Source organism: Ammodytes marinus (assembly GCF_949987685.1).
Source record: "Ammodytes marinus genome assembly, chromosome: 22".
Lineage (NCBI taxonomy): Eukaryota > Metazoa > Chordata > Actinopteri > Uranoscopiformes > Ammodytidae > Ammodytes > Ammodytes marinus.
In genome coordinates this window covers 16476594-16502604 of record NC_137226.1, presented here as the reverse complement: position 1 = coordinate 16502604, position 26011 = coordinate 16476594, and the positions used below count along the sequence as shown (strand labels likewise).

General features: G+C 42.6%; 1 protein-coding gene across 1 annotated transcript in view; it reads left to right on the top strand.

The window, feature by feature from the left end:
* Positions 1–26011, top strand: part of cdk17 (cyclin dependent kinase 17) — a 45333-nt gene that overhangs the window by 10992 nt on the left and 8330 nt on the right. The window contains exons 2-9 of the mRNA XM_080051385.1: positions 9379–9523; positions 12320–12484; positions 20007–20140; positions 24009–24134; positions 24632–24688; positions 24802–24916; positions 25145–25239; positions 25794–25856. Of these exons, the coding sequence (XP_079907511.1) occupies positions 9397–9523; positions 12320–12484; positions 20007–20140; positions 24009–24134; positions 24632–24688; positions 24802–24916; positions 25145–25239; positions 25794–25856 (882 nt within the window). The 5' untranslated portion in view covers positions 9379–9396. The remainder of the gene's footprint in view (positions 1–9378; positions 9524–12319; positions 12485–20006; positions 20141–24008; positions 24135–24631; positions 24689–24801; positions 24917–25144; positions 25240–25793; positions 25857–26011) is intronic.

Sequence of the window (26011 nt, the reverse complement as noted above, 5' to 3'; positions counted from 1 at the left end):
GATACAAACCTAATGATTTTTTGGAGATCCCTTCACTTTTCCATCTAGTAGGAGAGACCGGGGTAAGTAGGCACACTTTTTACTTTAGTGAGAATTGCTCATCACCTAAACATCTTTCAATAGTCAATCTTACATTAAATTGAAGCTTAAGTGTTGGCTTGAAATGTGAACCCCTCACTTTTTCTAACTTATTGTAATAAAGAAGAAATGTACCATCAAAGACACTCTAACACATTGTGACAACCAACCCCATCAAGGGGTCGTTTGTCACACACTATGGGGTTGTTTGTCACAATGTTATCTTAATGGTTAAAATCTTAAAAAGAAGGCAAGAAAGCAGAACTAAATTTGAAAGTTTAATTTCATTGTCAAGATGAAAAATAGGCTTACATAACTTTATGCATCTTAACACAAAAATGAGCAAGGAACAAACAAAAAGGAAATCCATATTAAGACCAAACTACTGTATGTAACAACATAAAGAACAAAACAAATAGGTCTAACAATAATAGCCTACTCAACTAGGATACACACATTCACTATCTGAGTTACAGTGATGGCAAATGTAGGGTCTGCTCACTAACTAAGCAGAGATTGTGTGCCCACTGGTTGTGTGCCCATTCTCTCCTTCTCTGGGGTGTCAGTGAGGATACAGCTTGACATTTTCTTTTGTTATTGGGTTCCTTTCCTGGCTGCACCCTTTGGATAACATGTGACAACCAACCTCCCAAAAAATGTGACGACCAACCCCAACTGGAATTTCTTGCTAGCATCACGGCCAACAACCATCTGACAACTAATTAGCTTGCTAAAATCAATCTAAACTATAGCTTACCCTTCACACTTTTTTAGGGTAACAAGTGTTTTGTTATAAACCCATTGTGTAAAAGCCTAGAAGAAAAATACTGAGGAGCTAAATATTTTCAATTTGACATGAAAAACACTAACAGTCCTCTCACCTCAAATTCAGCAGTCTAACTCCAAGGAAGACTATGTAGGTGACCTCTGATCCCAGTTGTGGATATTTACATACCAAAATTTAACAGACAGCACCTTCTGGTTCCGAGATATAACGGTTGTGACAACCTACCCGTGTGACATATTACCCCGTTCTCCCCTACCACCATCATCATCATCATAGCAAATGCTGCCGCGCTCACACAAGCTAAACTTAAGATGGGAAAACATGATCAACATTATACTTCCTGAACATCAGCCCTGTCAGCTCTGTCATTACAGACTCGACTCAAACACTTGGAACACAGATTTCACACACGAGAAGACAAAAGCACACAGAGTCCTCCCTTGTGTTCTCTGGTGTGATTTATGTGATGTGGATAAGTTGCATGAGTCACAACAGATTGCTGCTGGCCATTCATATATTAAGCTGCTACTGTAGAAGTTCTTTTTTTATGAATCCCTTGTAATGATAGTTGTACTTCCGATCATAAAACATGCTGACATGTTGTTGGTTTCAGTGTCTATTGTTGGGCACAGGAAATCAAAACTTTCTCCCTTTTTAGTCTGACTTCTCTTTTTTTAAATCTCTCCCCGTGAACGCTCATTGAACTGTTCTCCCTCATTCCTCCTCTCTTTTCCTCCATCTCTCCATCACCCAATGACATTAACTTTTTCCTAATGTCTGATACTATAAATATGAACACCAGTTTCATAGATCGTAGCCTTTTGTGTTCATCCAGACACATGGGGTGGGGGGGGTTATTTCAGCTCACCCCCTCTGGCTCAGTCATGCTGAAGCTCCTTTTCTTTTCTTTTTTTTTTTTTAACTTTTTTCTCTCTCTTTCAAAACAAAGGCTCTTTCAGTGGTAGGCGCCCACTGCACCGGGCAGCAGCACTGATGCTCCAATTGTGTGTGTGTTCTCATCATAGCTGCACACAAACACATTGCTTGTGACTGTACTCGGTGCCGGGGCCCAGGGCGGAAATGGTTTTTAGCTTGAAGGGCCTATGGCAGCGCTAACAGTTTTGATACGAGGCTATTTTTGGCTCGATACTAGTCTTCGGTTTGAACTTTTTTTTTTTGCACGTGGAAAAATGACTGGATTCTAGATACAGGGAATGTTCATTTTCAGTAATAATTTCAAACTTCTAATGGGTTTGAGGCTAGAAGACGGAGCTAAAATTAGGCTGAAAAGTAGTGCTGTGAAATAGAAAAAGGTTCAGTAAGCGAAATGGTTAGTTTAGCTAGTTCCTGTCAGTGACTGCAGTTAGCAGTCCCCTCCCTCGTCCCCAGATTAATGCACTGCAGTCTTCAAGCAGCGAGTTATCTAGCATCATCTCAGATCCATTAGTGTGATAAAACATGATAAAAAACATCAAAACAGACATTGTGAAGCATTTTTACCTGCTCCGCCATTGTAGGCGCATACACATTCACTCATCTGTCGCTCTGCACGTGCACCGGCAGTGAGACGGGTGCCGGTTTGTAGCATTCTCTCTTCTGATTGGTTTGCAGTAGTGGGTTCCCCGAAAAGTTTATTTGCTGATTACATGCAGAGCGAGTGACTGAGAGATCGGTTTTATGAAACGCGCACACTATATAACCTATCACTGTATGACTAAAGAGCAATTTAACACTTATATTAACATAAATAAATCGCTTACTTCACCTTTAAGCAGGCGTGATGGTTGTGGTGGTCAAAGCTATTCGATACCAGGCTTCATCCAGCTCCGTGGGGGTTAAGAGGAGGAGGTGACACCCTTTGGTGCTCCTCTGGCCCTTTTGAAGTCTCTGTAGCGCTGTACATCATGTAGCACAGACAGTGGTGCTTTGATTGTAATGTCATACCTACCAGCAATATAAGGGAAACTCCCGCGCTGAGAGTGTGTGATCTCCATATGATTTGCGGTGATGTAAGTGGGCCCCCGAGGCAGCGCCATAGCATTATATTCTAGCTGTCATCCTAGAAGCAGACATTTGGAAATGAGCGGACGGAATCTAAAGTGAGCACCTGTGTGAGTTCAGATTTCGCCTTCTAGCGTTTCTCTGTTTTTTTCCCATCTGAAATGCTTTGATCAACATGTTGGCGACTGTTTTTGAATCAAACTGTGATTTCCGTTGTGGTGTGTGTGTGTGTGTGTGTGTGTGTGTGCGGGCGGGCAGTGAGCAGGCTGTGAAGATGGGAGGAATTGTTCAATGAGACTCGTTTGGACACTTGGCAATTTAATGATTACACAATGTGCGAAGAAAAACCAAAGTTGTGAATCCGGTTTGTTATGACATAATAATGAAGCTTCAGCTGTTGTTGGCGGGCAGCCGAGCTGGTGAGTCAAACAAGGTTTAAAACAACAGAAAGGAGAGGCATTCTAACATTAATCGCTACCAATTTTTTTTTTGAGGACGATATCTTTGCTGCCTTCATTATGGATTTAATATGGCCGCTGATGTTGTTCTATTGTTCATATTGACAACTTATCCAAACCAACAATGTATTAGTTCTTCTGTCGATACTTTTGGACTGCTCTGTCCGTGGCTCACAGAACATGCTAATTCTTAAAACGTCCAAAACCAGTCACATAATATGTAGTTTCTTCTGAGAGAAAGCTACGCAATTTCCTAAAAGTGCTTGAAAATATTATTTAAAATAGAGATTAATAGTGATTTGTTTAGGACTATTTTCATCCATGGTACTTAAAGCAGCAGCAGGACGTATGTGTATGTGGGGTTGACTCAAAATAAAGCTCTGTGTCCAATGTTTACTGTAATAACAGAAGATGTCAAAGTAAAATGACGCTGCTCACTGGGGTGTTTTTGTAGTTCCTACACAACTGAAACAAGCTCCTGTGTTGGGGATGTGTTGATAATTAGCACACATATAGGATATCAGCAGCCTTCTCCCTCCAAATTCAGTGATTCCTGCTACTGTAAGGTACAGCATTATGTATTTCAACTTAGCAGTAGGTTTTGGCATAGTTCACATTCACTCATGACACTCTACATGCTGCATTCAGGTCTCATTGAATGAAGCGGACGCAGTAGAATGACTCAGCAGTTTTCCTAGGAGCAAGTGGTCATGTTGTTGTTTGGCTCTTTGATACCGTGTGCTGCAGAAATGAGTTAGTAGATCAGTGGATGTGTTGAGAAAAGTTGCAAATCTCACTTTTAACAGGAGGTTTGTGAAAAGTTATTACCTCTTTTATACACAGTAAAATACTGACATTTTCTTTATGTATTCATGTCTCTAATGCATTAGCAGCTGTTCAATTAATTTGCACATGTCTCTGCCGTTTAAGAAAGTCTTAGGTAGGTTTTTGGGTAGACTGGGTTGGTAACGCCCTCTTCATTAACAGTGTTACGTTGCAATGACTTGGTGGTATACCTGTACAGAGTGTGTTTGTGAGTGTGTTGTTGGACGGGACCAGCAACAATGTTGTTATAAATGTTCAATGTGCAATAGGGGCCGCGGCTAAACACACTAACTGTTTGAATATGAACCAATAAGCATCAAGAATTAAACCACAAATAATCAGTAGCGCTGAGATCCTTTTAACAACAATTGGTATATGTACTCTACGGCAACATGGGCATGTGGCACCCCCAGCTTCTTAAGCTGCTCCCTATATTGGCATGCCTCTTGGTCAGTCAGGCTGTCACACAATTACACTCCCCCTCTTAATTTCACATGTTATTGCCGTAAATGTATAGGCCTCTATATGTTTTGTCTTTATTAACACTGTAGCACAACACATAGAAACATGGCTCTAATAAAGTGATTTAAAGGGTTTCTCTGGTCCATTCTGTTGTAGGGATATGTGCAATCTGTTTGTTGTGGTATGTGCAATGCATTTGAAATGACAGCAAATACATTTCTTATTTGCCAATATACTTGCCGATTGAATAATCATTTCGAGCTAGCCTTTGCTCACATGGAGTATTGGTATTTCAGCCTTGCTGCCCAGAGCCAGGCTGACTAATGGATAACAGAAATGTATAGCTCCATCCCAGGCGCCATCAACCTATCTCCAGAGAGGAAAGTGAAGATTCTATTTCTTTTAGAGTGATTCTCATATGAGTGGGTCTATTTGGAGCCATTGTTTTCACAGCATTATCTGTTGATTTCATTTTTGAGGAGACAGTGGCACTGTCAGCTGTTAAGCCTCACTCTCAACTCTCCCTCTGTTCTTTATTTGGCTTGTTTCTCACTGTCACTTTTATAGAACTGACAGAAATATTAAAGAACAAGTGGATCCTTTTTTAGATATCATTGTATGAGTTGCTTTTGATAATGGTAGTGTGTGGGCATCATCAGCTCTAGCTTTCAATCCTGAAAATTGATATCCTAAAAAAAAATTAAAAAAATATAATGTCTCAGTCTGTTATGATTAAAGCTATTATTAAACCAGAATAAAGAACCACACATTTCCTCTTTTTGTGGATTGAGGGAACACACACTGTTTCACATGTGAAAATATGAATTGAATAAGTCGAAAAACGTGTACTTTATGAGCTACTGGTTGTTGGGTAACCCTCACACTCAAATAAGTCTATGCTTTAAATTCCATAATCTGCCATAAAAGCAAGAACTAAGCACTTAAAGCAAAGCTAATGTAGAGTTGAACTACAACAGACCCTCTCTCTCTCTCTCTCTCTCTCTCTCTCTCCCAGCAGTACTGTACATGCCTGCAGTCACTGTGGTGATTTCATGGCACCCAACACAAAGCCTCCATTATGGCTCTGTTCACCAGAATCAACTAAACTCTCTCTCTCTCTCTCTCTCTCTCTCTCTCTCTCTCTCTCTCTCTCTCTCTCTCTCTCTCTCTCTCTCTCTCTCTCTCTCTCTCTCTCTCTCTCTCTCTCTCTCTCTCTCTCTCTCTCTCTCTCTCTCTCTCCACATTCACATTCACACTTGCACCCACAACCCCGAGATGTCACATTTTACCATTTGACCTAATTCATTCTGAAAGTAGAGCTAGGGAAAAGTAGATGTATTCAAACTAGTGTGTGTGTGTGTGTGTGTGTGATGGGGTTTTAATTATTAGCCCAGTAATAAGGCCTTTTTGACGGCTGTCTCTCCCCGCTTCTCTCGCCCTTTGAAGTCTTCTCCTCTGGCCTACCCACAATGCACTAGGGAGGCATTCAGTAGAGGATGGAAAGGGGGTTGTCGGGAATGTGGGTCAAAATGAGTGTGTGTGAGAGAGAATTTCTGAAGATGCTGATCTGATAACGAAAAAGAGAATTCTCTCTCACTTCTCTCAATCATTGGCAAATCACTTGTGCTGCTTTTCATGTTGAATTCCCCACACACACATCATTCATTTGTGCCAGATGATGTGCTCACACACACACACACACACACTAATCATATGAGTCTCTTTGTTTTGGTTTGCTGCGGAGATAAAACCCGGCTCTGTTACACTCCTCGACAAGGGAGACAAAGAGCGCTTATCTCGCATACAGTGAGTGAGAGAGTGTGTGTGTTTGTGTGTGTGTGTGTGTGTGTGAGAGAGAGAGTGTGTGTTTTTCCAATGCACTGTTTTTTTTGCATTGCGATGTTTACAAGCTGGATTTTCAGCCTCATTAGCATGAATTTTGTTTCCCCTTTTCCCCATTACTGTTCTCTCTGAGAGCTTCTCGTGTGTGTGTGTGTGTGTGTGTGTGTGTGTTCCCATGTGTGTTTGTGGTGTCATCAGATGTGCATGCCGATAGGGCCACCAGGGCCAGCATGACACACTTCCCTCCTTCATAAGTGGGCTAACTCCTACACAGGTTACTAGACGCAACACACACTCTTTCTAAGTTGAAAATATTTGAAATAAAAAAACACATTTCAAGATGAATTTGCTGCATGGACTTAACAGAAATTACCTTTACTAAGTGTGCATTCAGTCATCATTTTCGTTGAGGTTGTCAACAGTGTGGATTCAGCCCATTGATTTATCCTGATGTTATATGATGCTCATTTTAGAGTGCTTTTAGGCTGCTACATCACCAGCAGTGGAAGAGTATTACATTGCTATTACTTTGAAGTAACTTTGACATGCAGCTCAGTTGGAGACCACTGTGACTTGTCAATGGAGACCACTGTGACTTGTCAATGGTGACCACTGTGACTTGTCAAAATGATCATAACTAATGGTCTTATATTATGCACTTTCTCCAGAGCTTTTCATTCGTATCACAGTCTTCTTGGCAACTGTTGACATTTGACATCTTGCCTCACCACCACAGTAAACTGTTGTTGCTGTCTTTCTTAGAATTTCCACTTGGTCAAAATGGTGTTGTGAGATGAATCCCTAGCCTGGTCCAACCAGACCATCGTACTTCATTTCATTTGTACAGAAGGTCTGGAATCGCTCAATTGACAAACGTAAACTCACTTGAAGGCGGGTGTCTGTTGAAGTTTAAAACTATTGGATCTGCCCAGTGCCACTCTGGATCTGCCAACCAATCGCATAACGTTTTGTCGTGACGTATGTCATGCACCGGCTTCTGACTTCAACTGAAACTGGCGCACAACCTCAACGTCATTGTTCTCAGCCACTCCCTCTGTTCGCTGATCGGATAGCCGAAAATCTGCCAGGGAGAAAACCCACGAATATACCGCGGACCCAGACTGACTACTGAAGGGAAATGAAAATTGAGCTGAAGTAGGTAGGGGGGGCGGTGCCAGGCTAATGAATCCCTGCATCCTTTTCCAGATATCCAGTATAAGAATAAAAGCCTTCATGTAACATATATTATACAGTAGGCATTATGTCTGTTGTTTCAATACACTGTGATTCAGACTTACGTAACTGTATCATAAGAAGGGTTGGGGCACTTTGTGGCTCACACTAAGTTAACAACAGACCCATTGAAGGTTTGCCTTTACAATTCTCCCTTGTTCTACATCCATCTCTTTAATTTTGCCAGCAGCTGACTGAACTGACTTTACTTGCGGCCATACACGTCATTGTCTTAAGAAGGTCTAAAAACTAAATGTGCTACAGAAAAAAAAACATATGCCCGCAGTGCAATAATTAATATTTATGAAATGAAATATTTGAATCATCCGGTAGCCTGCTGGGCACATGCTCAACACTAAGCATTTATATATTCCTTTATATATTCCTTAAATGCTTTTGTGTGCTAGGGTACAGACTGTTGTGGTTGTGCCAAGTTGCGGTCACACAAGTCTCAACACTGATTGATGAAGTGATTCTCGCCACGCAGTGTCACCGATGGAAAAAGTGCTCTGTGTGTGTGTGTGAATGTGTGAGAGTGTGTGTGTGTGTGTGTGCAGACAGGCAGATGGTGTCTCATGAGTATGAAGGCGCGACTAACGACCTTGAGAGAGACCGAAAGACAGAGAAAGATAGAGAGAAGTCAAGAGGAAGAGGGAAAGAAATAGGGAGTGAGAGATGGTGACGGCAGGGGGTCGGTTTGTTTTGCACCCGAGGGTCAGGCGGGATGGGCGGGGGCATGTCTGCTGCTGCTTCCTCACTGCATTTCCTCCCTTCACCCAGTGTGCCCGTTCCTCAGACAGACACACACACACACACACACTTGCATGGGGCGTCAACACAGCAATACAATGAGCGTGGACTGGCTCGAGGCACATTGAGCAAGGTGTTTCCTATGACCTGGACGACTGCTGCGTCAACATAAGAACACGCTTGTCTGGAACGACGCTCGCATGTGTTTGCAGACACGTGTGTGTGAGCGTGTGTGTGTGCGTGTGTGTGTGTGTGTGTGTGTCGCCTAACTGATTTGACACTCTTCAATTAGAATTCATTAATCTCTCCCTGTGTAAATGTGTGTGTGTATGCAAAATCAGCTGTATTCACGTCTGCAGTATTCATCCTTTATTCATGCTCTGTCCATGCCTTATTCATGCGCTGTTGGATGGAGCATGTGCAGAGGGAATGCATATTGGATTAAAAGAGGCTCTACCTTATTCATGAGCTGAGATATTTTGGATTGTGCGGAGGCTTCTGGAATCTCCCACGCTGTGCTCATACACACATACACACACACACTAACACACACACACACACACACTAACACACAGCAAGCAATTCCTCCAAATGTGCCGTTCGTTTGTCTCCCTCTGTTTCAGTCAATTTCTGCTGAATTAGTATTAACTTTGTGTCCCCCTGTAACTGTGTGTGGGGGCTGTGGCTAAGTGGATAGTGGACCCTCAACTACAGGGTCGATGGTTCGATCCCCAGTCTCCCCGCCACATGTCCAAGTGTCCCTGAGCAAGACATTGAACCCTAAATGTCTCCTGATAGTTAGCCAGCTACCCTGCGTGGTAGCTGCTGCTGCTATCGGTGTATGAATGTGTGCTCCAGTTGTAAGTCGCTTTGGATAAAAGCGTCTGCTAAATGACATGTAATGTAATGTCCCTGTGTGTCCCGTCCCCCCCCCCCCCCCAGGTCGTGCATCGCCCTGCCATGGAGAAGATGAAGAGGATGAAGAAGCGCCTGTCGCTGACCCTGCGGCCCAGTCAGACCATAGACGAGTCCCTGTCTGAACTGGCAGAGCAGATGACCATGGAGGACGGAGGCACCAAGGACAATGGTGAGGATCCAACATTGTGTCGGATAAAGGGAAAATAAAATCCACAACATGTACTGCTAATAATGGGGACCAAAAAATAAAAACATGTTCAAAGACTCATTTTAAACCGATCTGCGAAATTTAAAATCCTTCTGATGTACTTAGTCACAAATACCTCATAAAAAATATATTGGCTGTAAGTGTCAAAATATTACTTATTGTGAAGCTACAGTTCATGTTGGATAAAGCATGAACATGTTTGCAGAGAATCAGTGCCGCAGTCCAACCAGGGGCAAGGAAATCCTGGTTGGATTTTTAACAATATCTTCCTGTACATGTCCGTCATCAGGCATGTAAAATACACACACACACACACACACACACACACACACACACACACACACACACACACACACACACACACACAGAGCTTTCTGTATCTCAGTAGCTCTCTGGGGTAGTTGAATAATGAATCACTGAAGTTGGATGAAGCGACGTAGGGAACACGGCGTGTGTCACTAACAGCTGTAATGGACTTCCAGTGAGTAGCTCTCTTTATAGTTATGTAACAGGAGGATGAGCAAGGGAGCTCCTGAAACACACACACACACACACACACACACTCTAAGAAAGAGGCCAAGGAAGTGCCAAGGTATTGTATAGGGAACAAGCATTCACATGCAGGCAGATGCACTTTCCTTGACATCTCTTTGTTATATTACATACTGCCTGTTGGGGCACCTCAGTACAGTGTGTCTCCAATAAGCTGCTGGTGTGATGGACACACCAAAGTGACTGGCTGCCTCTTGGGATTGGCAGCTGTCAGAATAAATGAACGCACACTCCCAAGTCTTTGACACAACATTTCCCATGTCAGAGTCATTTGGCTGTCGCTCTTAATGCAGGGAGACATAGTACAATAAGTACAGCAGCAGATTAAGCCTCAGCTCCTGAATCGACTCAAACCACAAGCTAGAAATAACACAGGACAAAGGTCAAGAGTTGAAAGAAAAATATGTTTATGTGATAACTGTGCAAGAGAAAGCCAAGTGAAGAGGAAAGACGTAGTATATCTCATCAAAGTGAATGATTTCATGTTAATTCTGCTCACTCAGCCACATTTAAAGGAATAGTTCCACATTTTTCCAAAATCTGCGTTCTTGACAAGATTAAGAGTCAATTTGACATGAAGCTACAGTCCAAAGCTGGTTAGCTTAGCTTAGCATAAGGACTGTGTATGAATTCACTTTAAAAGCTGTTGGTATATATCTTCAACTTCACCATACAGATGTTAAAGTTGCTCGTCTTACAAGAAAAGATGTTTTTAAATTAGTTTAAAAATGCTTCTTTAAATACTTTATTTTCCATTCCCTTTTCTAACTGGCTGCACACAGTTTTACCACCAGCCCAGTTCTATACAGACATGTTACAGTTAAGTATGGGTTTTTCTGCACGAACAAGTTGCTATTAAAGTGATATATACGAGGAATGTGTCTCCTGTCAGTTTCCATACTCGTATAAAAGCCGTGCGAGGCAAAAGGGCACGGCCCAGACATTTCTACCTCCTTGTTGATATGATTCATGCCATGTTCAACTTGTACTTCTGATATTCCTGACATGCACCCGAAGGCAGCACTAACGTTCAGTCTGGAGGTTGACATGTGGGAACGAAGCACAGCCTGTCAGCTCCCAGTTCAAAAGGTCGGAGGAACTTAGAGTTGGCAGGGGCAGAAAGATAAACCCACTAGACTAACAGCCTTTTCCGCTTTATGACTTTGTATGGGTATGTATCTGAACTGGTGTAGCCACTCTGACCAAAGGGGGAAACACTGGGTTGTAAGGTTTGCTCACAGGGATTCCTCTGCTGTCTAGGATTGGAAATGGTACTGCTAATTGAGGCCTGTGGATGAGGCTCGTGTGTTGCTAATCTGCAGAGCATATTGATGGCCCTTTGGCAATCAATTTTCCATTACTAAAACAGTTTTCCCCTCTATTTTTGCTCACATTTGTCAGGCAGTGGGTGGTCAAATCAGTTTCTCCTAGTTGTGATTTTGCACATTATTAATGGCTCCAACTGTGGTGGTGTTCCCCTAAAGGAATAAGTATTTGATAGTTAGGAAACTCACTCCTTTGCTTGCTCTTTTTTTCTCTCTTTTGCAGAGAGTTAGACATAGACTGTATATAAAGAGTTAGATGAGAAGATGGATACCTCTCTCATGTCTGTAGGGTAAATATAAAACTACTGCCGCTAAGCATAGCATAACGCTGAACACATGGAAATGGCTAGTCTAGCTTTGACATAAGGTAGCACTTTCTAACCATCAGCACCTGTACGTATGTATTCTGAAAGAAAGTGGCGTTTTTGGCCTTGAGTGATTCATACTTAGTTGACCGTGAGAGAGTTTGTTTTTTACAGCAACAGCCACACCGTGTCCGATCTGTATGTTTTTAAAGTATACTCATAATGTCCTGGAATGTGTACACACATTCTTGGTTAAGTTGAGAGACATTTTGAACTTGCACAGCTTCATCTACATTCTTACTGCCCGAGGTGAATGGTACGCTTTGGAAAGGTGAGGAGGACGGACGTTGACTTAAATGTCACATACACTTTTATTGTTTTTATTTTAACAAAGCTTGGCCTCCCAGCATGCATTTCAAATTAAGAGCACAGTGCAACGGTTGAAGATCGCAGCTGATAGCATGTTTTAACCAGATATTTGTATATGTATGATGTCACTGCAGCGCCTTCTGATGATCTTCAGAGCAAAGGAAGTGATGTCATTGTGTCCTCTCTCTCTCTCTCTCTTGTCTCAGAGCCCTTCATGAGGAATGGTCGCCCGCCCACCTCCCACAGCATGCACTCCTTCCTGCACCAGTACACCGGCTCCTTCAAGAAGACCCCGCTACGCCGGCCGCACAGCGTCATCGGAGGCACACTGGGGTCCTTTATGGCCATGCCACGCAACGGCAGTCGCCTGGGTGAGACACACACACACACACACACACACACACACAGAGGGAAGGAAGTGGGAGTAGTGGGAGAGCAGATGGCATATCCAGGAAAAAACAGGAAACGTGTCACGGTCTTGATATTTCCATTCTGCTCATTATATTCCTCACTAACACACTGTTGGCCGGAGAGTGACTGGGTGTCTTTCCCATGCGCAACCCTCTCTCTCTCTCTCTCTCTCTCTCTCTCTCTCTCTCTCTCTCTCTCTCTCTCTCTCTCTCTCTCTCTCTCTCTCTCTCTCTCTCTCTCTCTCTCTCTCTCTCTCTCTCTCTCTCTCTCTCTCTCTCTCTCTCTCTCTCTCTCTCTCTCTCTCTCTCTCTCTCTCTCTCGTCGTCGCCCTCACTAGAGCTGTTTATTCACCGGCGTGAGTGAGAGCTGGAGGGGTAGATTCAATCAGACGTGACGCACTTTTCCTGTGTGAACTGATTCATGGTAACACTGGGTCTGTGGCAGTGTTGGAAGGGAAGTCCATGTTGTGATGACTCAAAGCAGGCAGACTGATTGTGAAGCCGGGGGGGGGGGGGGGATGGGGACAGTCCAGAGAGGGTGATGAGATGACTCAGGGGACAGGAGGAAACAGAGAACAAGAGTGTTGTGGCTCACAGATCGGGTCTCACTGACCACTCGGTTTCTTCCCGGCTTTAAGATGGAGCATCAGTCCATTGGTTCAAATGGTTGGTTCAGTCAGCTATTTTGATGAAAGTAATTTTTTAAAGGGCGCATAAATCAGACTCTCATGGTTCACACAGGATCAATCCAAAAGGTTGACAAACTGGAGTTCTGCTTTAATGTTTTTTCTTAAAGTTTTTTCAATCAATTTTCGATTCATGCCCCTTTTGAAATAAATTGTAATAACTTTGGATATCCCCTGATTTTTTCTTCTCCCATGATTAACGGAAAACTCATGAAAACATTCCATCAGCCTCAGCTCAACTTTGTGCTTCATGCTGACACGATAGAGATGGTGAACATGGCAAACGCTCCACCTGCTTAACATCAACATGTTAGCATGGTGGCGTACAGCGTCACATGGAAGCTAGCACACTCTTCCTTTTGTTATGAATTCTGTTTGACTTGTAGTGTCAGATGTATAGTAATTAATTCCAGACTCATTATACATTTCACAGACTGTATTACCCGTCTCACTTTACTGTACCAGACAGACAGATGCTGCCTTAAACCTTAAACACACATTGTTTGTCTGTCTGCTTCTCCACGTGGTGCGGGCAGCAATAATCAGCATATGTGCAAACAATCTGTTGGACTCAATGTGTTAGTATAAAGAGTTTTTAATTAATTATATAATGTTTTATTAAAGGTGCTACAAGGAACTTTTAAATATTTCTAAAACAGTCAAAATTTTCCTTTGATGATCGTTAATGACAGGTAACAGCAAACAAGACCATCAGTGCAAAGGATGGCTGTTTTTATATTGTTTTTTCTTAATGCCTTTTTCATGGGTACGCTCACCCAGGAACAACAGCTGACATAGTAAAAACACTACCGCTTTTGTCCAAAGGGGGTGCAAGAATGAATACAAACTGAAAGTTCCTCGGAGCACCTTTTTAATTGAGTAAATATATGCACCCTGGTCAGTGCTGCTCTAGGCTTATTTCTGTAGATGGATGATAACACCCGAGGGACCATGAGCCCTCACACCAGACCCCGGCCTAGATAGAGGGACTTGGATCTAAAAACAGGACATTTAAGTAGGACATCAATGGGCCACATATTGCTGCTACACCCTTTGTGCTTATTAATAAGGCTGCCCAAGACAGTAGAGAGGATAGCTAGTGTCAAGAACAAACAGAAAAGAAAGAAAATCCCACGAAAGGGAGTGGAGTGAAGGAAGGATGTGTGGAGATGATCAGGGAAAATAGAGATCACAAATGGGTGGAGTGTCAAATCCTTCAAGTTTTTTTTAACAAGAAATGAGGCAGGAGAAGATAACAGAGGTGTAATTGCAAAGGAAAAACAACATGGGAAGATTAGGAAGAACAGCTTCTTTTTTTTAAGATATTTTTTTTGGGGCATTTTCAAGCTTTATTTGATTGTACAGAGTTGAAATGGGGAGACAGAGAGAGAGGAGGGATGACATGCAGTAATGGTCCACGGGTCAGATTTGGACCCGCGACCACTGCAACGAAGGCCGGAGCCGAAATGGTATGCGTCACGCACTATCCACTACGCCACTAGCGCCCGTGGAAAAACAGCTTTTGGGTGGTTCTGAATTAAGGAATCAGGCTTGGGTGATGGGAGAAAGTGGATATCTTATTGCGGTAGAAAAAGATAATTTGGGGGAGTTCTTTTTTTGAGAGGACGTGGGACAGGTTTGTAAATAGCAGGAGATAACGGAGGAGAGAGGTATGTGAAAGTAGAAGGAGATTGAAAGTAGGACAGATGAGATCATGGGGAGGATTCTGAGGAGAACAGGGCATGTCAGTTAGAAAAGCGCAGGTAGGCTAGTGAAAGGAATGTGTGCTGAAGCAATAGAGGGAGTCGGATTGGACGCTGCTGCCTAAGAAAATGAAAAAGTCGCCAAAAAAAGAGAAAATAAGATATGATGAGCCAAGGAGAAATATGTGAAAGAGTGGAAGAGAGTGAGAGGCAGAAGTGAGAAGTGAAAGAATCGGGTGAGGTTTTTTAAAGTGGGGCAAGAAACATGTAAACAGAGACGGACAGATTACAAGAAAGGGAAGAGAGAGAAGAGAGAGGTTTTAGAAAAAAAGGAACCTTCTACATGTCTTATGTCTTAATCTGCATTCGTAGAACAAGTTCTAGACAAGAAGAAAGTCGGCCCGTATCAAACCAGCACACTCCCACTATAAATGAGTGAATAATAATACATTTCACCTGTTCTACACCGTTCTGCTTGTGTATACGTAGTACGGACAGGTAGGGGAGACCGGGGTAAGTAGGCACACTTTTTACTCTAGTGAGAATTGCTCATCACCTAAACATCTGTCAATAGTCATTCCTACATTAAATTGAAGCTTGAAATGTGAACCCCTCACTTTTTCTAACCTATTGTAATAAAGAAGAAATGTACCATCAAAGACACTCTAACACATTGTGACATCCAACCCCATCAAGGGGTCGGTTGTCACACACTATGGGGTTGTTTGTCACAATGTTATCTTAATGGGAAAAATCTTAAAAAGAAGGCAAGAAAGCAGAACTAAATTTGAAAGTTTCATTTCATTGTCAAGTTGAAAAATAGGCCTACATAACTTTATGCATCTTAACACAAAATGAGCAAGGAATAAACAAAAAGGAAATCCATATTAAGACCAACCTACTGTACATAAAGAACAAAACAAATAGGTCTAACAATAATAGCCTACTCAACTAGGATACACACATTCACTATCTGAGTTACAGTGATGGCAAATGTAGGGTCTGCTCACTAACTAAGCAGAGATTGTGTGCCCACTGGTTGCACATACAACACTTCTCCCTGAACGGGTGCTGGAGAGAACGTTTCCATACAAACTATCCTCTTCATCTGATGAAGATTCCTCCTCCTGTCTCTTTCTCTTCTGTTTCTTCTTCCCCAGCTGGGTTGGAGTGCACTGGGGTGCATTAACCTTGGCAACTGGTCTAGTTTGGGATGCACTGGGTCGTTTTGACTTTGTTGCCCTTTTTCTCTTTTGCATGCAAGCTGCCTTTCCTGCTCTATTCTCTCCTTCTCTGGGGTGTCAGTGAGGATACAGCTTGACATTTTCTTTTGTTATTTGGTTCCTTTCCTGGCTGCACCCTTTGGATAACATGTGACAACCAACCCCCCAGAAAATGTGATGACCAACCCCAACTGGAATTTCTTGCTAGCATCACGGCCAACAACCATCTGACAACTAATTAGCTTGCTAAAATCAATCTAAACTATAGGTTAACCTTCACACTTTTTTAGGGTTACACGTGATATAACGATTGTGACAACCTACCCGTGTGACGTATTACCCTGTTCTCCCCTACGTTCACAAGCCGTACACAACTCGACAACAACTCACTCTAAATTCTTGCTGCTTTAATGTGGATTAATCCGTTTTGGACAAAAGCAGCAACCAAGAAGGATAACGTTTATGATGGAAAAACCTCACAGACAATGAGTTTAAATTCATAGTCCTTTAATGGGACCTGTTGTGCTTTTCCATCAAATAAGAACCAGTAAACGGGCATATTAAGTCCTCTTTTAAGCTTTCAGTCCAGGTTGGTTTGACCACACCCCTGGTTACCAGTGGTAACAGTAAGTGTGGTTTAATATTACAGCTCATAGGATTCTACGAACAGCTACGCCTACTTTATCACAAATACAGCTTGAACGTGACTGATGTATCTACTGTTGAGAGTGCAGCTGAGCATAATAGCCTATACTCATGTTTGTTTTAAATGAAGGATTTTATCAATAGTTGGCCTTTTTATCATCAGGCCACAACAAAGTGTGATCTGATTTCATGCTGCTCTGGGCAAAGGCACTTTACTGCTCAACAGCGGGGTGCATGTAAAGCTAGGGGTCTTATTGAGGAGGGTGTCTTATACCACCTAGCTATGGCTGTTCCTTCTTCTTCTCTTACCCCCTTGACAAAATGTGATAATTTTCTGAGCACAAACAAATGGCCATTTTAGTGTTTTGTAGATGTTTTTATTTGGTTAGCGACTTCCAACCTCTGTCACAAACATGTTGTTTCCTCTTATTGGTTCAAACTAAAGGCCACCGTGTACTTTGCCAGCCGAATGCTTTTAATGTGAGGCAGCAGTAGGGAGTATTGGATTTGCCGTAGCAGTGGCATAATACAGGTCAGATCGACCATGGGAGAGTGAGCAGTAAACAAACAGTGAGGCTAATGGCAATTAAATAACACATGTTACTGACTTATGATCCCTTATGTATCTATAGGCAACCTGAACCCTGCCTGAGGTGCCACACTCCAACACTAACAATAAAACTAATTATACAGAGAATTAAGGTCACCTATTATGCGAGATGCTCTTTTTCATGGTTTTTCAACATGAATATGGGTCCCAGGTGTGACTAGAGACTCCTAAAATATGAGAATGAACAACCGTCTCTCCCCTTATGATATCATAAGCTGCGACCCTCCTTTACCAACTTAACTTAGCATCACCTCAACCTCAAACCAAAATAACAATTTTGAAACTGAAATTGAGCATAATAGGTGACCATTAAATAACGTTTATTCTTTTAAAGGCTAGAGATCGTGATAAATCGCATGAAAAATATGTTTTGATTTCATGAACATTTTAATAACCATATTTGTAACGGTATATTTTCAATATTAAAAATGATTTCCTTGATTTCAAAATATAAGCAAAACCACTATTTACCTGCTATCAACTATATGCACCTGACAGTAGCGGCATTTTGCAAAAGGCTTTAACTGCTATTACAGCTGTGTATCATACAACACAGCACAGTTAGTAGTCCTTCTGAATGTATAGTATGGCCATTCACAAACATTAAAAATCCCAATTCTATGCATAGGTATGGCTTATGCACAACCCTATGTGTTAGAAGAGTAATAAAGGAGGCCCCTGGGGATCAGAAGAGGTGGATTAAAGAAGCTAGTTGAAATGCTAAAGTATGATGTCATGGATTCCAGCACACTGTTGCTCAATCAGAGCTACTGTATAGTGTTTATCAGGTCCTATCACTGTGAGCATAAGCACAGTTTAGATGGAGGAGCAGCATAGGAACCTGACTTCAGACTGTAAAAGCAAGGGTCAGCCCCACAGAACATTTGACTGTCTAAAAGTGGATCAGCATTTCCTCCCATTCTGAGCAGACGTTTGCTTTGTAACCAGATGACCACAGACAGGTTGACGTTCTGGGTAAAAGTGTTTGGGTCTTTGGGTTGTGGCTACACTGCACAGTAAAGAAATAGCCACTTTATGGAGTGACGTTTGTCAATAAGCTCAGAAAGAGAGCTTTGTTAGGGTGCTAAACAAGGGGATGGATGTATTATTGTAATGGTCTGTGGTGGTTTATTTGGAGAAATAATCCTTTGGGATCATTTTCTAAATAATATCTTTAAAAAAAGAGTTCATCTCCATCAGCTGAAACCTTTTGAGTTCTTTCTTCTCTGTGCTTTCACCATTGATGACAGACTGTATGGTTGGTAAGTGCTGACACACTGATGACAGAGAACCCTCAACCATGGCTACTTATTAACCGTGTGTGTGTGTGTGTGTGTGTGTGTGTGTGTGTGTGTGTGTGTGTGTGTGTGTGTGTGTGTGTGTGTGTGTGTGTGTGTGTGTGTGTGTGTGTGTGTGTGTGTGTGTGTGTGTGTGTGTGTGTGTGTGTGTGTGTGTGTGTGTGTGTGTGTGTGTGTGTGTGTGTGTGTGTGTGTGTGTGTGTGTGTGTGTGTGTGTGCGTGAGAAACAGTGTAGGCGGTTGCATGTGTTTAGTGGTGTGTTTGCTCCTGCTGTGCTATGCTAGCAGTGGTAGTTTTACAGGCCTGGAGGAAGTGGTGCAGGTTGGGAGAGTGTTTAATCTTTGGCCTGGGAGGCTAGAGGGGTGTGAGGGGAGAACAGAGAGAGAGAGAGAGAGAGCTGCTGGAGAGACAGAGAGAGAGAGGTCTGGTCTTCAATAAAAACTGTATTTCAAAAGACGAACAGCTTGCCCTCTGCAGTGTATTGACAGTGAAGCTGAGAGTAATGCCTATTAGAACTTGACGGACGTGTTTGCCTGGTGGGGTCCTCCAGTTTTTCTTCTCTTCTGTCAAAGTCCTCCTGTCCATTTTGTGCTTTACATTTCTTTTTGCTCTCTGACCATGGCAATACCTATACTTTCTGCTATTTAGTATGGTAGAAAAAACTGTTTAGATTATCCCAATTCTTGTGGTCAGATTTAGTATGCTTAAAAATACCCGGATGTCAACTACATCTGTCCGAGATTTTTATTGTTGAAAACAGCATGGTATTTGGGCGATTCTGACCCACAATCCAGTTCGCACCGGAAGTGACATCACATCGACGGAGCCTCCATATAATGACAACCGGCGATGCGACAGATGGAAGAGATTATGAAATAAATAAGTAAAAGTACGTCCCAATTGTACGCCTACTGCATCCTAACTCGATTATTTTTATGGTCAGATGTAGTATGTAGAATAGAAAAAAGTATTAGATTTGGAATGCAGGGAGGATCTTGTTAACTTGAATCTCGCCATCCTTGGAACATTAGGCCACTCTTAAATCTCTTTTTCACTGCAGACATTTTGACTGGTCAAAGCAGCGAAACCCCACGTGGATCTCATAACTAACCACCGACAGTACAGCGTTACTGTGAAATCAATCCGACTACGACCTATCCATCATAATAGACTGGACTGGACCAGGTCATATTTCAAACAAAGCCAAATACACTTCATACTGACTGATATATCCATTGTGACTCTGTGAGATATCCCCTAACTGCACCACGTGAATGCATCTTTTAAAGTATTTTTCTGGTTCTTATTCTTTCCATAGACATCGTGCATGAGAACCTGAAGATGGGCTCTGATGGGGAGAGTGACCAGGCTTCAGGGACCTCTTCAGACGAGGTGCAGTCACCCACCGGAGTCTGTCTGAGGAACCGCCTACACAGGAGGATCTCCATGGAGGTGAGAGAGACAGACACACAGACAGACAGACAGACAGACAGACAGACCATAATTACAGAAAAAACGTTACTACAACATTCTCTTCTCCTTCTGCTTTGCTCTTCATCTCCTCCTCCTCAACTCCCCCACGGCCTCATGGGAGATTTGATATTCAGGAGTGGAGGGCGGTGGGGGGGGGGGGATTTGAGTGGGTGTTAGGGCGGCTGTTAAAGATACGCGCTCTGATGATCTGTGCTGTCACCGGCGTAGTGATTCTTCTTCATGTCTCTGTGACGTGTCCCAAAGCATGCTGGGAAAGGAGTGTCCTTTGTTCCTCTCGCAAGGATGCTTCAGATGAAGTAGTGCCATTCAAATCATGTTGGCATTTCAAACACCTCGAACGGGGGATCTGAGAACAATTTCATACGAAAAGTAGAAATGGTTCTTCAGCGTTTCTTCGTCGTAATGCTGAAAATAGTGACGCACGCACGCACACACACACACACACGCACACACACACACACACACACACACACACACACACACACACACACACACACACACACACACACACGTCTCCTAACCAAAAGCTGTTGCTGTTTTCAGCAAATAGAATAAGCTTTTTCACTACTCAATGGGGTCAAAGATGATAAATTAGCGTGGGTGGCCCACAGGGTGCACTAGACACAAGCTCTGCAAATAGACTGTGAAGCGGATAAGTGGGAAAAAGTCCTCATGATTATCAGGGGACTTTTTGTTTGCCTGCTTTGCCGCGAGGCCACCGTTGATTTCTCAGGCTTCCGTTCTACTGTAGTTTTATGTAAGCTGGAGAATGTGTTAACCTCTGTTCTCTGTTGGCTTCATGTGGGCTTTGAATCATCTTCATCTTTCTAAATATTTCAACCTGGGGGAAGTTTAACTCTGACAGATATACAGAGAGTGCGCCTCAGCCTGGAGGCCTCCTGCCCCCTACTGGCAGAGGAGCAGAATGTGACTAAACACACCAAGACAGCAGCATCCGTCATGTCTCACACACACACGCACATACACACATACACGTAAATATACACATACACGTACACACACGCACACACAGAAACACACACACGGTGACCTAGTTTTGGCTCGTTTGAGGGTTTATTTCATTTGTTGGTACGTTGAACAAGAACAGTTCAAGGATGTGGTGAAAATTATTTGAACCGTTACACACACACACACACACACACACACACACACACACACGCTTTGTTCCATGAACTTCGGTGTGCTGCTCTTCCTGTTCTTTTGATGCTGCTGGAGGGTTTTAATGAAGCCTTATTGTGTCAGTTAGGCGGTTAAGTGCATAGAGCACACTCATACTTACTGACTATTGTTAGCAGAGAATCTGTAGTAAAGTACTGTACGCTCATATTTTAACACGAGATAGCACCTCAAAACATTGTAAGTGGAGAATGGAGAATTCATCAAATCGGCCACACTATTTTAAATGTATGAGTACAAACTAAGCGGGAGCAATGTAACGTTTAAGACTGACGGTCATATTCATAATCATTGACATTATCATAGGCTGATACAACCCTAACCATTGTCCTTCAACCCTCTCTCAGTAAGGTTGACGTTGCTTCCACTTTATTCATTATCCACATTATATATTATTTTCTGTTATAAATAACAAATTGTTAAAGAAATACTTCACCCATACGGAACCAGCGTTCTATCATTATAAAATCACTATTATAATATAATGAATGAGGTTTTTTCTTCCCTCAGTCTTCCCTTAGTCTTCCCTTGGCCCAGCTGTCCTGTTAATTCTAACCCTTACTGTGATGTCACACTAAGGAAAAGGTAGGGTTAGACAGTGAGACCATAAAACACTCTTTCTGCCTTTTCTCAGGCTAAGATGATCCGATTTAAAAATGTTTTGCACATTTATACTAAATAGGATCTCAGAGTTCAATACACCTTCATATTCCAACTGGTGAAGTTGGCCTTTAAATAATACTCTCCCCTTTCCAAGAAACCGATACGCTGTAAATAATCTCAGTTGTCATTACACTGTCATCTTTCTCTTGGCAGTGTTAACACAGAGACCAAAGGACTGTCTGCTGCTGTAATTCAAAATGAAAGCGGATGAGTTTGTGGTATTTGTGGAAAAATCAAAACCCCCCTATGATCACCAAACAGTCTCTCTCTCTCTCTCTTCTCTCTCTCTCTCTCTCTCTCTCTCTCTCTCTCTCTCTCTCTCTCTCTCTCTCTCTCTCTCTCTCTCTCTCTCTCTCTCTCTCTCTCTCTCTCTCTCTCTCTCTCTCTCTCTCTCTCTCTCTCTCTCTCTCTCTCTCTCAGTGTATTTATACTCCACTCACTCTTGTCTTTTCCCACATCAGTCGACATTATGTCACTTCAATGCTCTCAGACGTGGTTTCATTTTGATCCTGGAATAGATAGGATCAGCCGTCCACCACAACAAGATAAGAGCCCTTTAATAGCCTGCAGCAAGAATACAGAATGAGAATTTGAGCTACATGAACATTAAAGGTTCAGTAAGCGAAGTGGTCCTTTTAGCTAACTTCCTGTCAGTGACTGCAGTTAGCGGTCCCCTCCCTCGTCCCTACGTCACCACCACATGAATACACAGCCATCTCTTCATCAGATAGTGCCAAGATGGAGAGCAGCGAGTCATCATTCACGGGCACAGAGACCCGCCTCTTTATAGCACTCTGTCTCCTGATTGGGTAAAAACGAGCGGGATATACTCTAAAATTGTATCCGGCAATTACTGAAAAGCTGAATGACTGGGAGACCTGTGTTATGAACTGTGTATACTGTTTAAGTTATTGCTGTATGAATATAGAGAGATTAAACACATACTGTATATTAACAAAAAATATCCCTTACTTCTCCTTTAGCACACTTTCATAACATACATAATTTTTTTTCCTATTCTCACCATTTTCGTTGCTAGGTTGCTATCATGCTTGGACACGCTGCTTTTTATTTTGAGATGGTGATGGACCTGATGTCTGTGTTCTCTCGATGTGTAGGAGGAGATGAGAGATGGTTATTTTAGACAGTGTGTGTGTGTGTGTGTGTGTGTGTGTGTGTGTGTGTGTGTGTGTGTGTGTGTGTGCGGGAGGACTCAGTAGCCTACATTGTCTTGTGCCGCTCGTTGCTGGAACATGCCACGCACACACCACACATAGTCTCAGTGCATGTAGCAGAATATTTACTCATGGTGTGCTAGGATTCGAGCAGATTGCAGAAAAGTCTGGCTCCATACCCATCAACTCCATTAACAGTGTGAGCCGAGGTTTATGAAGTGTGAGTGGCAAAATTGAGTTTTGGGGCTTTAAAAAAACTAATAATAAAAAGTTATCTATGTGCAAAACAACGTTTTTGCCCACAGAAATTCAAGCTCCACTAGAACATGTCTAACGTACTGAAGAACAATAAAGTAGGGCCACGGGAGAAGGGAAAAAATAAGAAGAGGAAGTTCTATTTTGGTAATATGCCCTTGAAGAAAAAAGATGAAACCTCGAGAATAAAGTGGGTTTACAATATCGAGCATTAACTTGACAGTTCAAGAAAGCTGAATTTCTTTTGACAGATTCAAATTTTTGACTTCATTCATAAGTGCATTTTTTTTTATCTGTGGCCCTAATAACAAAGCCAGCTTGGATTGTAACATTTTCTGTGTGTGTGTGTGTGTGTGTGTGTGTGTGTGTGTGTGTGTGTGTGTGTGTGTGTGTGTGTGTGTGTGTGTGTGTGTGTGTGTGTGTGTGTGTGTGTGTGTGTGTGTGTGTGTGTGTGTGTGTGTGTGTGTGTGTGTGTGTGTGTGTGTGTGTGTGTGTGTGTGTGTGTGTGTGTGTGTGTGTGTGTGTGTGTGTTGAAGGACCTGAACAAGCGTCTGTCTCTGCCTGCTGACATCAGGATTCCTGACGGTTACCTGGAGAAGCTGCAGCTCAGCAGCCCGCCCTTCGACCAGCCACTTAGCCGACGCTCACGCCGAGCCTCACTGGTCAGTGTGTGTGTGTGTTTCCCTTTATTGCTTTGCGGTGCAGTTAGCAGACTCTCTCTGTACCCGTTACCATGGCAACTGTCCCGGTGCGAGACCTGGCTGGATGAGCGTGTAGTCCCAGCCTCCCCTCCTGCCTTCAGGCCTCATCAGATTAAATCATTACACTCAGCCAGGCTCTGTTATACACTGTCAGAGAGGAGCTTTATGTTTGTTAGAAGTTAGCCTTCAATGAGACTTTTAATACTTAAAAAGTTGTTTTTATTGCGAAATGGACAGCCTTTGTTCTTTCAAAACAATCAGTTCAAGAATACTGCATGCTTTACAAAGAGCGTCTTTTTTTTATGATTGCTAATAATGGAAATGATCTCAATACCAGTGTTAGCCACGCTACATCTAAGAATATGTGCATCGTGTCTGATATAAAAGTGCAAAATCGATCATGGACAGCAGCCCTGTACAGCATGCTAACCTGTCCTTGGCCTTCTCTTTCCCCTCAGTCGGAGATTGGTTTTGGGAAGTTGGAGACGTACATAAAGCTGGACAAACTGGGAGAGGTGAGGCAGTCCTCAAAGTCCCAACCTTGACTCTTATCAATGGAGGAAATGTGTTTCACTCAGCTCATGGTAACTCAAGTGATGTTGAACCAGAAGTTGTGTGTTGCGTTCAGGGAACCTACGCCACGGTGTTTAAAGGACGCAGTAAGCTGACGGACAACCTGGTGGCACTGAAGGAGATCAGGCTAGAGCACGAGGAGGGAGCGCCATGCACAGCCATCAGAGAAGGTAACTAACTCATGTCTCCTCCAACTTAGACCAGAGTCAGGTTCATCAGTTCAATGCTGCATTCAAGTATCCTTATACAAATAAAAGTTTTATTGATGGTTTATTTTCTTCAAAAGCTCACAGACTGGAGGTTGAACTTTTATGGTCAAAGCACTGAACAATAGCAATTATATGTTAGTTTATTAATTAGAAAAATGTTTTATTCATTTTTCATCTCTCTGTGTGTAGTGTCGTTACTGAAGGACCTCAAACACGCCAACATTGTGACACTCCACGACATAGTCCACACTGAGAAGAGCCTCACGCTGGTCTTTGAGTACCTGGTAAGACTCACTCACATGTCCTCCATGCATCAGGCTTACAGACAAAGTGCCTCTTCATTTCATTTAAAGGCGAAAGCTGGTCATAAAATACTTGATCATCCAGATACACGTTTGATAAATGTAGAAAGTCTACAATGCTAATTCATTACAGTGGTTTAAAAGTCACGTTCAGGGGCGCCCTTAGCTCAGTTGGTAGGGCGTCCCCCCCATGGGCCTCGGCCAGCAGCGGACCGGGGTTCGATTCCGGCCCGCGGTCGTTCTCTGCATGTCACTTGCCCCATTTCAACTCTGTCTGTAAAAAAAAATTCTTAAAAAAAAAAAATCACGTTTGGCAAAATTGTCTGACAACACTTTCAGATTGCAGCAACAAAAGAGCAAAACATATTTATAGAATATAGATTAAAAAAACTTTGTAACGATCTGCAATGATGTAAAAACACGAAGGAAGTGTTGTAATTGACAGATTATGAGTAGAGTTCAACAGGATGTGTGAGACAGCAGAGTGATGAGTCATGTGTACTCCCTGTCTGATGATGTCACCTCTCTCCCTGCAGGATAAGGACCTGAAGCAGTACATGGACGACTGTGGAAACATAATGAGCATGCACAATGTCAAGGTGGGGATGACCTACTGTTACTGAATATGTCTGATTATTCAGCTATATTTGCTTTGTGAGAAAACAACTTAAACAATGTCTTTTTCTCAATCATGTGAGCTTCAATTTTTCTCTGTTTTGTTCAATTATCACAAGGCTGAAAAGTAGTTTAAAAA